Here is a 14,370-nt window from a genome sequence, read left to right as displayed (position 1 = left end):
TTCCTATGTGTATACAAACCTTTCATCCTTTGAAGCGGATAGGGCCTGGCCAGCATTTCAATGGTACCTGATACCTGGTCATTGAAGGAATCTTCTCTCCCAAATAGGAGATGCAGTTTGGAATGAAACACCTGACAAAAGTTGGCCAAGGGATAGATATTCATTCCACCACTGTCCCCCTCATAAAGAGAGGATAGGGGAGAACTACTCCTTACAGATCCAGTCTAATAAGAATGGTGCTAAGATATGTAGCTTATCACAATCGATGACAGATCCAGTGAGTAATGGTACAAAAGCTTCATCCCCAAGTAAGGGGAAGGAAAGGATATGAGCCAGTCATTTTATCTTTTCTCGAGATTTACATCACACACGTTACCATAAACAAGATTCTTTTTATCCAGTAAGGGAGCTGGGCTGCTACATAGCCATAAAGCTGCCACCATTAGGCCAAAAAGCAAAGAGCTGAAAGTCTTGTGGGAAAACAAGAATTGAAGGACTTGTGGAAAGACAAGAGAAGGACCTGTGGAAAACCAAGAGAAGGGATTGTGGGTATACTCCCATAAGATAGTTGAAGGTTGAAGCTTGTTTGGTGTATCCAAACTCCAGGTTCTCCAACACCTGCAGAACTGCAGATTCCTTGAAGTGTAAGTAAAAGTAATTCGAAATGTGGTATCTGAGATTAAACAGGGTCATCCTGAGGCCTGGTGTAGTCAACATTGGTTAATCAGCTGGCAAAGTAGGCTGAAAGGAGACGTTTGGATGATCCCATGAGGGTTGAAGTCCTGGAAAACTGTCCATGGGTCTTGGAAGCGGGAATAAAATACCAGCTTCCTGCTTAGCCATGTAACAAACATGGATGGTTCCCGATGATTCATGCAGGACAAGAAACCTCTCCACTATAGAAGGATGTAAGAACTACTCTGACCTTGCAGCATACCCCTGGCAAGTGACCTTGTCTGCTAATATATACTTCTTGTCAGAAATGTAAAGGTCTGTCAGTTCCACTACTTTGGTACACTTGCAAAATATGCATCGGCTTTGTCAACTAGCAAAATGGCAGGAAGGGGAAAGGATAGAACGAGACAATGTCCTGTTGCTCAATGACATAGACAACTATGGTAGTGGTGTCACAAAAATGCTACCTTGTGCCTCCTCAAACTTTCTTGCCATTAGAACACTGCTTGCATTTTCATGACGTTGAAATGCAGAAGTTTAATGATCACACATCTCATAAAACTTGGTATTCCAGTGCCACTCATCCTTCAAAGCATCTGGGGACAATGGTAGGGTTTTCCTCGTCAAACCACTACAAAGATCGACCCATGTCTCCAATATCACTGGAAAAGGATAAAATGGGGGATCCGTAGAGGCTGACTAGTGATCCTTCAAATTACCTAAAGGATCTGTAGTGGAGGCACTTGTGTGGAATGAGCTTCTCCGAGGTCTACAAGACCGAGGGAGAGCGGTGCCAATGATCAAGTAAGGTAGCAAGCATCCATCCTGAAGACCATTCACTAGCCAGGACTCAGCATTGTGCTCTGTCTGCTTCCTAAAAAGCATGAGAGGCATTCCCCTTACTCAGAAGCAGGGAACGCAGGTCAAGACTACGGGAAGCTAGGAGAGGTGGTGTTAACAAAAGCCCCACTTCCAGGAAATGTTGGAGTGAGGTGATCACCTCATACTCCACAATCCTGTAAAAACTCCCTAATGTAGATCAGAGTTTTCCTTGTTCCAGAAGCATACTTCCTAGGACTAAGCCAGGGATGTCTACCCAGAAACTTCAGCTAACGATGAACTTGACGAGGAATGAAATGTGCTAGACATCCTCTACAGAATTTCATGGGCTTGCCAAGAATAATGTCAGAGAAGACTTAGCTTGCTCTCTCTTTAATGGAAAGCTACGATCTACACTTGATAAAAAGGAGATAATTTTAAACAATTATACCACTACCATAGTGCATGGATCTATTGACGGTTTAGACATAAATTAAAGCAGTGTTCAATATGAACTCACAATCCTGCTTCATTTCCCTATTAACATAAAGTTTAAAGAAAAGATTATACAGCCTTGGATAAGATGCAATAGTATATCCGTACTCATTATGGCCGAAGGCAAAAGTGAAATCTTTGCCAGGTAGGTAGGTGGGGTTACTTGCCCATACACACACTTTCCATTAACTACTTCATTAATGATTTCAATGGTCATTCCACCTTTGTTGAGGACATTCCCTATTTTAAGAGAAGAAAGGAAAGTTTTGTATATCCATAGGACGACATGATGAAGGGGGCCTAAAAGTGTTAATACAGAGAAAGCACATATTCACAAGTATTCCTGTTACAAAGCCCCTACAAATATCAAAAGGTTATTACCAAGGCCATTCTTACCAGTAAAAACTAATTAATCAATAAAAAATGCTTTTACATTACTTTAAAGATATTAATCATTTCTATAAACCTATTCAATCAAAACTCAAAGTAACAAAATCTAACTTTCACAAGGCATGACAACAATTATTGAGAGAAAGACTTCTTTTCATGGGTAGTCGTTCATATTTCCACTGAGATTCTAAAACTAGATATTCAAACTTGGAATCTATAAATTTCGAGGAGGATGAACTTTAGAAGTGAAAAAAATTTTCTACTAAAGAAATAAAAACATACCTTCAAGTGGTCAACAAGAGCCATCCATTTGGGGTTTTCCTCTGATGCAAAATCTCTAGTATTTTCTTCATAGTTTCCAACCTAAATAAAAGAGCACACCATAAATAAAAGTTACAATAGATTACCGGAGAAATTTACCATTTCAAAACTTAGCATAATTAAATCAATTTGATCAAACCCTTTCTTGCCAATTCAAATACTGTACTTGTGCTATACTTTAAATCTTCAAGAGTTACAATCTAGGAATGGTTTAAACCTAATTTACAATAAGCTTCAAATAAGTTAATTAATATTTTGTCACAATGTTCCATAATTAGTTTACTGGTACATCATAAATTGGAAAACAGGAAGTTTTCCACTTATTTGCAAATATATTCAAGATTAATGAAAAACCCTTGTTCTGCAAAACTATAAAATCTTACTTAGTTAAAAATTGAGAAAATTAAAAATAACTCCCTTAACACTATTTCAATATAACAGTACAATACTAACACCACAATAATGTGGTTTATTTTGTAAACTGATAAATATTCTCACCATTAATAGATATTGAAATTAAAGGAAAAACTTTCATAATGACAAATTTGGATGTCAAATACTATGCTATATAAGAGTTATAGCTCTGTCCAACATCTTGCTACGACACATTAATAAAAAAATCTTCAATAAAATTTATCTGTAATTTGGGAATTGACCAAAATAAAAATAAAAATATATACCTTTACATGACCCAAAACATATAAACCAGATTTCTTCAGATCGTTGGTGAAGTCTATAAGTGGACATGCAGACTGAGGATTTGCAACCATAAGCAACATTTGCGGCCGCCAAAATTTCACATGATCTTTCCGTGAATCCAAGAGCAGCAAATATTTACGGACCTACAAAAAAAAAAATTTGATTACAGTATAATTTAAAAAAAACTCAAACTATGATCAGGATGATGTATAGCACTCAGCACTCACCATAAACTATTTTTCACATTAACAAATTGATGGGGAGTTTTGAGTAGCCCTACCATCAAAGAGAACTCAGACCAACAGTTTGGGACATCACCAAAGTCATCAGCTCTTTGAAAGAAGACCCATACTAATCTCTGAAGATGGTCCCTAACACGGACCCTTACCATAAAGACAGTTTTCTTGCTAGCCCCTGGCCCCGTTATTATGAAGGTCCATATAAATTCATGGGCAAAGAACCACTGTTTTTGACTTGATGATAAATTCATAAAAACCTTAGCCTATGGTATCAAAAACAGATAATCTTTTGCATCTAAAACTTACTAATGGGGTTTAAACTCCCTGACATCACAGTGACATCAAATATCAAGGTAATGTCCACAATCGTCTAATGTAAATTTCCACCTAAATAAAACATGCTATTTTGACTTTAATTTCCTATTCTTTTCCAGTTTTGAACAAACTACAATAAAGCAAATCTTCAAAATGATCCTATAGAGAATAGAAAAAAATTAAGGACAAAATCCCATAAACAAAAAGTCTCAAAGGATTAAGTTTCCTACGAATGAAATGTTACTAAGTGATTTTTACTTGTAAAACCTACCTAGCAAGAAGGATATACTGTTGTTTACATAAAGTCAGAGGTGCAAATAAAGGCAAAGATTTACCAGAGAGTTGTTTTACAGAGTTGTTTTACAGACTTGAAATTCTTAGGAAGGGAAAGGAACGGTAATCTAACTGCCAATTAGCATACTAAACTTCAGAAGATTACAATCATAATTGAAACAACTGATAATAAAGAGAAAAAATTTTGAGTTCTTTAACTAATACACAAGTATGGATATTATTCAGTGGATAACCACTATCCTACGAAAGTACTACATACCTACCTTTTGCCTATCCCAATCACCAGTAAAAATCTTTTCATTTGCATTCTTCCTCCACAAGGATCAGGTTAACATAAGATTCCCTGTATACTGATATTTATCTTTTCTTGATGTATAGTTCTAGTTCCCCATACATCAGGGAGAATAATAAAACATACTATAGTACTACTTGTTGCAATTAGCAAATCAGTGCCCCAATTGTTATAGTAGGAGAGTTAACTATCCAGAATACATCACTTGGTATGGAGCACCTAAAGAATATAATCATAAAATCCTTAGCATCTATTATTGCTTTTGAAGATGTTAATCATATGGCATGTTTTCAAACTTAAACAAATGGAAGTTGGTGGATCCTTTCTTCATAATACTATGAATTTTCTAACTAACTGGCCACTGTGGTGACAATAGGAATACAGTAATCCCTCGCCATTTCGCGGTTCAAGTTTCGCGGTCTCAGTGCATCACGGATTTTCAAAAATATTCATCAAAGTTAGAAAAAATGGTGCGAGAGTTATGCGGCCGCTAGCAGAAGGCAGAGAGTACAGTAGAACATCAGGTATCAACACGGAGATGGCGCGCAACTCAAAATCCACCTCTCTGATTCGCTGGCCATCCCGGCTCCAGAATCTCGCAAGCTGATTGGCCAAGCCGCTGAGATGCTTTACCCAGCATCTCTCCCTGCCGTGTGCCCCGCGAAGGGAGACCAGATTCATTGTTCTCTCTCGCTTCGCTTTTGTTGCTTAGTCTTGCCGCGTGGAACTTTTAGCTGTTTTCTTGTGTTTTTTAGTGTAAAATAGTGCTTTTGACCAACTTGTAAATGGCTCCTAAACCTCCTCTACCCTCTACATCCTCTAGTGAACCCAAGAAGAAGAGAAAAATGATGACGGTGAACGGGAGAGTAAAATTATTGGACATGCTTAAGGCAGGCAGTAGCTATGCGTCTGTTGCCCGCATTTACAGAGTGAATGAATCGACAGTTCGCTACATAAAAAAAGATGAAATGAAAATACGTAAAACTGCCTCAATAACATTCTCCAAGGACACTAAGCATGTTGTAACTCCTCGTAATAAGACGATTGTGCAAATGGAGAATGCATTATCAATGTGGATATCGACTGTCGGGAAAGGAAGGTTAGTCTTGATACCAACATGATTCGAACGAAAGCCAAAACCCTGTATGATAGCCTAGTTCCTGAAGGAAAACCTAGCGAAGACGACGAAGGTGATGATGACGACGAAGATGATGATCCTGCCCTACGAGAAAAACCTGGTTTTGTTGCCAGCAAGGGCTGGTTCGAGAAATTCAAGAGGAGGTTTGGCCTTCGCAGCGTTCCTTTGTATGGGGAGGCCGCCTCGTCAGACCAAGAGGCAGCTCTTCGTTACGTCGAGGACGAGTTCCAGAAATTAATTAAAGAAGGTGGCTATCTCCCGGAGCAGGTGTTCAATATGGATGAGACTGGCCTCTTCTGAAAGAGGATGCCATCCCGGACGTTCCTTTACAAGGACGAAGTAAAGAAGCCAGGGTTCAAGGCCCACAAAGATAGTGTCACTCTCCTCATGCGAGGGAATGCCGCGGGCTTCATGATCAAGCCCGGCTTGATTTACAAGTCCATGAATCCTCGGGCTTTGAAAAACAAAAACAAAGCCTTGCTGTCTGTCTACTGGATGAGTAATAAAAAGGCATAGATAACTAAAGCCCTCACACTCGACTGGTTCGTGAACTGCTTTATCCCACAGGTGAAGCTGTACCTCGCGGAGAATGGGCTGCCCTTTAAGGACCTCCTCTTGATGGACTGTGCAGGTGGACATGTAACAGATCTGCATTATGACGGGGTCCAAGTGGAGTTCCTGCCCCCCAACACCATTTCCCTCATACAACCAATGGATCAGGGGGTCATTCAGGCCTTCAAGGCCCTCTACACGAGGACCACGATGGAGGGCCTCATCTCCTCCATCGATGAAGATGACGAGGACTTCAGCCTCAAGAGATATTGGCGGGAATACAACATTGCAACATGCCTGGCAAACATTCAGAAAGCTCTTAATGAGATGAAACAGCAAACATTGAATGGAAGTTGGAGAAAATTGTGGCCAGACGTTGTTCGTGACTGAGGGCTTTACGCCAGACGAAGTTCACCACCCCGCCGTAGATAAGGCTGTGAGACTGGCACGGTTAGTAGCCAATGAAGGTTTCTCTGACATGAAGACGAATGACGTCAACTCACTGATCGAGTGCCACTCGGAGCCCCTAACCAATGAGGACCTTGTTGAAATGACAAGATCAGCAAGTGAGGAAGAAGAAGAGGCAGCCGATGTCGGCGACGACGACGAAGCTGAAGAACGTGGCCTTACCTTGGACAACCTGCAAGAGCTCTGCAACATGGCACGGACTCTGCAACAAAGGGCGCAGGAAATCGATGATAATATGGTCAGAGCCATCAAATTTAGTAACCGTATTGACGGTGTAATGGCGTTGTACAAGAGCATCTTTGCTCAGATGAAAAAACGTCAACAACTTCCCATCACAATGTTCCTAGTGCGCCGAAAACCTTCTGCAGAAGCATCAGATACTCCTCCTGCTGCCTCTACAGCTTTCCACCGAGCCACTACGCCGCTTCCAGCAGTTTCTCCAGCTCTACTGGAAGCTGTCGTTGACGATCCACCGCCTCTATCAACTGACGATGAGGCGTCACCTGAGGAGCAGTAAAGCTCTTATTAACCTGTGCAGAAAATCATCTTCATCTTTTACACCTCCATCATACTGCACAGGTGTTTCATCGTCATTTATCAAGATCATCATCATTAATTAAGATCATCGTCATTGTTAGAGGTGAGTTACGTATCTTGTTATAAGAATAAAAGAGTTTTAAAAACATATCTACAGTATATACACATACACCATTTATATCTACATATGTATGTACATGTACACTTACACTGTATTTATATTATTTATGTATAAATGTAAATTTACATACAGTATACATAATGTATTAAATACTGTATTTATATTACAGTATTTATACAGTACAGTACTTTATTTTATGTTCAGTATATAATTTATATTATCAATATTTATTTACATGATTCTTTAATGTTATAATGATAACATATGCATTTATAGGGTTAATATACACTTATTGTTATTATATATACATGTACATGTACACAGAAATATATACGTATTCCAAAAATAAGGGGGGACCCTACTTCGTGGTTTTTCACCTATCGCGGTCGGTTCTGGTCCCCATTAACCGCGATAGGTGAGGGATTACTGTATAATCTTTAGTGTTCCTTAGATTAGTATTCTTGGCTATGAGCTTTTATATATTATAGTTGCTGATGTAGTCTGGCCTTCAAAACAAACTTGTTCTCCATGCATATGAGCCCACTCTCTCGGCATCTTTTGTATCTTATACTGTAAATCTAAACCTATCATTGCTGATTCTCTAAATCGAGCTAAAATTAGTGCAAGGCAAAAATTATGAGAAATCCAGTTAAACTTTAACAAAACTCAAAATACGATTGTTAGTAGATTTATGACAGTGAATCCTCCCCATCCAGCACTTTTCATTGGCAATGTTTCTTTAACTTGAGGCAGGTCACCTGAAATTATAGAAGTTATTCTTGATTGTAAATTTCCTTGTAAGAATCATATTTTGTTTGTCTCTTCATAAACTGATTCTTGATTGTAAATTTCCTTGCAAGAATCATATTTTGTTTGTCTCTTCTTTAACTGCACAAAAAATTCATAAACTGATTTTATTGAAATTCCATTAAACTCTTGGACAAAAATTTTGTCAAGTAAATTCTTTATACCTTATACGGATATTAATGTGCACCATGAATTCTTGAGTTCATCATGCATGTTGTATAAAATTTCAAAAAATTTTTACCATCCTTTTGTCTTGCCTCTTCTTTCGTAAAACCACCTTGACACTTGCATAAAATTTGTCCCTGCACTTTGCGCAATGCATAGTAAAAAGACATGCCATTTTTGTAATACGCAGAGCGAAGCATTGTCTGCACCATTTACATGCAGTGTACACATATAACTTATGCAGTGTTTATGCAACATGTATGTATTGAGAAGCACTGGCACTACTGTACTTATTTACGCATAGGGTGAGTAATGCACGCATTGACGCTAACCATCAACAGTGCTCGCACCAAGTTGGCAGTGCTCAAACTCTGTTCATTTAAGTGGCAAGCACAGGGCACAAAAATTCATGAGCATTAATGCAAAAAAAGTTTTTGAACATTTCAAAATTCTCTCTACTCATCACCACACCCTTAACACACTCCCCACAAAGACTTTAATCACTGACACAATGCACGGTGTAGCATTGTAGCATTATGGAAGCAAAAATCGTGAAAATGTTAAGGTGGCTTAAGGCTCAAAACTACACAGCACTCTAGTATTATAATTTTGGAAGTGACCATATGAGGAAAGAATTTTTTAATAAAATAGTTGAATCAGTTGTTGTGTAGGTTCATGAGGCTTATTTCATGACTCATCTGTTAATTATCGATTTAAAATTACTATATGTTCAGTACTGTATTTACCTTAATCTATATCTTTTTCTATTTCCCTTCTATAGTTTACTCTTTATTTTTGTAGTGGACTGTTTTGGGTTTATAGCAGTTTGCTTTTCAAACTATGGTTACAGCCTAGCTTATAACTAAAATAATAAATAATAAAATGACAAAATTTAAAAGTAATTTGTATTTTTCACACCCCTACACACGAATCCTTTAATTAAGAAGATGGTTTCAGCACGAACTGGAATCGGTTGTTAAAGTTTGATAACGAGCGGCTATCCAATTTGCGAGTGTACGGGGCTAGGTGTCCAGTACCATTTCCTTCAGAAAGCCCTCAATTTTGATCTTAGGCTCAGGACTGAAAGGGGTGGTTGAGGAGGGAAGTTGGATTAAAGGACTCAGGTTTGTATGGCCAGGAATAATACAATTTACTTTAAAATTTTGTCATTTTATTATTTATTATTTTTATTATTTTAGTTATAAGCTAGGCTGTAACCATCGTTTGAAAAGCAAACTGCTATAAACCCTTGTCATTTAATTAGGAATATTCAGTGCTTGGAAAGTCCCCAAGAACCAAAAGTGGTAGGTTCAATTTTCTTCCCTGGAAATGATCAACACTTGATCTAAGCGAGGACCACCTCTACCACTTAGCCGTCTTTCATATGGATGAAAGACTGATAAGAACTGGGTTAACATGTATACAAGTACCTGATCAAAACTGGAGATTTCTTTCCCCCATAACAAACATCAGTTCGAAACAAATACCAAGTATGATAATTAATGGGTTGGCATAAGAGCCACCATCTCCCCACTCATTACGGGGAAATGGGTAGAGATACACCTTTAAACTTGAAGAATGGCACTTTGAAGTGAAACTTACCAGCATCTGGTCCAATCAGGATGTAACGTTTCAACCACTTTATCCCCGAGAAGGGGGACAGAAGAATGAAGAAATCCCAGTCGCACTTCTGTTCATTCCAGACATATCTACAAGTTACCATTGATGAGATGTATCCTTGTATGAAGTGGGAGCTGGGTGGGTTACCAAACTTGAGCAGCCATCACAGGTCCAAGCAAAAAGGTGTCAAGGGACTTGTGAATAAAATCCCACAAGTAGAAGGTTGTGAAGGTGGTCTGCCTTTTCCAGACACAGAACTTCAGCACTTAGCCCACTGACAGGATTCCTGAAGACTAGGGTAGTGCCAACGGCCCTAAATTTGTGAGTTCTGGTGCTGCCAGGATCATCTCTCGAAGCCAGAGAGAGACCATGTTCCTTGACATTTTTTTCTCGGACCCACCAGTAACGAAAAGTCTCTAACATTCAGGCCTGAGGTGTCGGATCCTTTTCAGATAGCACTGCAGAGCCGTTCCGGAACACAAGAGCATTTCTTTTCAATCCCTGCCCGACGCCTTCTGAAGAAAGAGGTTCGAGGAGGACTCGAACATGGGGTCCTGCACCGCTGGGTTCTGGTCACAAAGTTTAGCACAAAAATGAAGGAAACCTCCTTTCACCCTTCGCTTTGAGTAACTACAAAAAAGAGACCATGCAACTTGCCAACTCTCTTCGTAGATGCTAGAGCTAGCAGATAGAATCTTGAGAGTCAGATCCCTGTCTGAAGAACTCCTCAAAGGCTCGAGCAGGGTACAACCAAGTGCCTTGACGACCAAGGGCATGTCCAACTCCGTGGCATGAGGTCTCGCAGTGGACAAGACCACTTAAAGCTTCTCATGAGCATAAACAAAAAGTGGAAGATCATACTCAAGGCTGGGTAGTAGCCTTTGATAGCTGTGACTGAGAGGTGCTTCTCTCGGCAAAGGAAGACGAGGAAATCCACGATCTTTTCTAAAGTTACTCTGACTGGAGAAATATCGTGTCTAAGACATCAATCACAGACAATGGCCCACTTACACTAGTAGAAAGCTGTAGAGGACGTCTAGAGATATCCAGATATCTGTCCGGTGCCTCATAGAAAGAATTTCACTAGGAGGAGATGCTAGATAATCCCTACATGTCAAGAACCTAAGACTCCACAGCTTGGTGGTACCTCTGCAAATGCGACAGACAGAGAAGTGTGGGCCACAGGGGTAATTCTCTTGGGACCTTGACCAAAAGAGCAAGCAGATCGGGACACCACTTACCACTGACCAAAAGAGCGCAAGCATATTGGGATACCACTCACTATGAGGTCATCTGGGAGCCACCAGGATCATCCTGAGTCCTGGTGTGATCAACTTCTTTTTGATTACCGGTGGGATCAGGTAGAACTGTGGAACTAAGTAGATGTCCAGGTGATCCCATGGGAGTTGGAAGGCACCTTTGAACACTGCACATGGGTATCGAAAGGGGGAGCTTCTTGCTCAGCCATGTGGCAAACAGGTCGATCCCCAAAGAGGCCCACAGGACAAGAAGCCGTTTTGCACCCAGAAGATGCAGAGCCCACTCTGCTCCTACAACCTATCCCTGGCGAATGATTGTGTCTGTTAGTATATTCGTCTTGCTGGGAATGTACCTTGCTGACAACTCCAAGGAATGAAATGTTGCTTAGATGTATGCCTGTTCGTCAGCTCGCAAAGAGGAAGCAAGACCATACGCCCTAGCTTATTGATGTAGGCCACTACAGTGGTGTAGTCACTCATCAATACTACAGAGTGCCTTCTCAAATGATCTTGGAATATTTGCAAAACTAGGAAGGTTGCCTGCATTTGAGGACATTGATGTGCAGATACCTTTGTTCTTCGGTCCACAACCCCGAGACAACCAGATCATCTAGGTGTACTCCCCAGCCCTCCTTTGAGCATCCGAGAACAGTTGCATGTCCGGAGGGGGGGAGTCGAATGGGATTCCCCTGGTGAGGTTGTCCTCGTCAAGCCACCAGGTTGACCATGGATCCCTCAGACACCAATGAAGAGCTCTCTGGTGGATGCACCTAGGAGGAATGAACTTCTCCCAATCAGGAAAGGTGACTGAGAAGACATTGCCAGCGCTGAGCTGGTACTTCTCTCTTGGACAAGAATGGTCATGCAACCTTCACGAGTCTGCTGATACGATCATCTGTAGGAAAGCCTACCTTAAGTCAGTTGTCACTGGTGGTTTGCAGGAAAGAGCTTCCAGAATATGCTGGAGTGAAGTGATCACCTCGCACTCCATTCAACCTGAAAATCTCACCGATGTAGATCCGAATTCCCCCTGCTCCTGAAGCATACACCTGGGTCAAAGCCATAGACTTAAATGCATACATTTTAGGCTAATAAAACCAAGGAAGACTTGGCCTTCTCATTCCTAAATGCAACTGCTTACCTGCAGGAGGCCACAATCTAAACAAAGGGGATAATTGTAACAATTATGTCCCTAAGCAGTAATTGGATCCATTGCAGGTTATCAAAACCAAAGAAGTGTCCAATATACACTTTCAATCCTGCTTCATTCTATAATTATACACAAAGCTCAAATTACCATTCAAACTAAATGTATAAGAAAAAGATTAAATAGTCCTCGCTAGGGTGCAACAGTAAGTCTAGACTCGTTACAGCCAAAGACAAAAGTGAAGAATCTTCGACAAGTGGGTGGTGGGGATAATTGCCTGCATGCATCAACTGTTGGTAACTACCTCGTTAATGAATTTAAAAGCCATACAAGCTCTATTGAAGTTATACCTTACTTTAAAGGTTGAAAAGTTTATATATGCATAGGAACAAAAACAGATTACAGTATTGTTTATGACATACTGTAATTTGTTCTCTATCTTCAATAACAAGAAATTATGAAGTAAATGCTGTTCATTCTTGTTTCCCATTTAATTTATGCATATGACTTCTAAATAAATCAACAGTGCATAAGTTTTTCAATCAGATCACCCAGAGTATCAATTTCTATACGAGATAATCCTTAAAGTTATCATTACTCAGTACAGTAAGTCTCCTAGATAAGAACAAGATGCACTCGCAAGAGTAGGCTCCTATGTTAAAAGGTTCTCAAGCTCAATGTAATTAGCTTATGCATCCAGCTCATACTTCCCTCCCCCCATAACCTCCATTGTTTTCAGTCAGCTGATCTTGCTACTAATAATGACATACCCAGATTAAAGTATCAATGACTTCAAAAGCTATTTGTACCTAATTAAAGGCTTTTTAAAAACAAGGCAATTGAATTGTATAACATGAATTACATTTAATTTTGCAATCCAGATTGCTTTTAATTCATACCACCACAAAAAGGTTCTTGTCTTTGACAGTCCTTGAGTTGAAGGTTTTTATCTAGGGGACTTACTACTCATAAAAAATGACAGATGGCAATAAAAAGATAATGTTTAAAATAAATAAGAGAACAAACCTGATGGAAAATCAGAGCCTGAGAAATAGAACCCCATTGGTTTTGTTCAGACGGTGACTGCAGATGAAGTATGATTATCAACACTAACAGTATGATGATACATATCCCTGCAGTTGCTGCACTTATAACAAACATCATGGCGCCATTACCCACAATCCCAAGAATCGCTGTCCACCACGTAAAGTATCTAAAAGTAGGCCTGAAAAGCAGATAAAGAAACGATAAAAAATTTATCTTATTTCATTATATCTTTTGAGTGGCAGAGGCAAGGGATAAGAAAATGTCCTAAGAACCAAACAAAGAAGAATCTAATCAGTACCCAATCCCATCCCCAACAAAGTTATTATTAGGGAAGGCCAAGCAACTGTAGATTATTCAACACGCAGACCTACATGCCCTCCCACAAAACCACCTATCCCTAGCTTGCAGGGACAGTGAGGTTGTGAAACGCTTAAATTTATTTCGGGCTGAAACCATGGTTTTGAACTTCCAACACAAGTCGTGAGTCAGAAATATTATCCATTAGGTACTACTGTATTTGATTTTTATATTGAAACTTTTGCTAATAAATTCATATGATTTGGTCTGATTTAAGTGTTCAGTCTCATGACCTGGTACTTGAACTGCTAAGTTATTCAGCACAATATCAAGACAGCCAGGAAAGGAGGCGGAGAGCGGTTGGACAGACATATACATTTCTGATGCAAAGGATATGAAAAATGAGATCTAAAACTGAACCTGGGAAAAGTCCATGAAACTCCGTTACGAGGTAATGAGCTAAAGAGGCTGAATGGTGGGATGAAAGTAGTGAAGAGTGCTATAAAGTGGGTGTAGTTAAGGGAAAATACTGCTATTTAGATATTGATCTACAGATGTTTTACAAATCCTTTTTTAATAAATTGTCTACAAAATATTTCCTTTCACACAATAAAAAATGATAAAATAGAATACTAAAAAACCATCAAAGTTGTAACTGTGAAGCGAAAGACAA

General features: G+C 39.6%; 1 protein-coding gene across 2 annotated transcripts in view; it reads right to left on the bottom strand.

Moving 5' to 3' along the window:
• LOC137651284 (solute carrier family 12 member 9) overlaps positions 1-14,370 on the bottom strand; it is a 126,122-nt gene that overhangs the window by 34,367 nt on the left and 77,385 nt on the right. For both annotated transcript variants that reach the window (XM_068384552.1, XM_068384553.1), the window contains 3 exons: positions 13,380-13,578; positions 3,381-3,542; positions 2,662-2,742 (listed from right to left, as the gene is read on the bottom strand). In XM_068384552.1, coding sequence (XP_068240653.1) covers positions 2,662-2,742; positions 3,381-3,542; positions 13,380-13,578 — 442 coding nt within the window. The remainder of the gene's footprint in view (positions 1-2,661; positions 2,743-3,380; positions 3,543-13,379; positions 13,579-14,370) is intronic.

Source organism: Palaemon carinicauda, chromosome 12 (genome assembly GCF_036898095.1).
Source record: "Palaemon carinicauda isolate YSFRI2023 chromosome 12, ASM3689809v2, whole genome shotgun sequence".
In the NCBI taxonomy this organism is placed as follows: Eukaryota; Metazoa; Arthropoda; class Malacostraca; order Decapoda; family Palaemonidae; genus Palaemon; species Palaemon carinicauda.
Note: the sequence above shows the minus strand (reverse complement) of the source record. Positions and strands in the feature narration are given on the sequence as shown.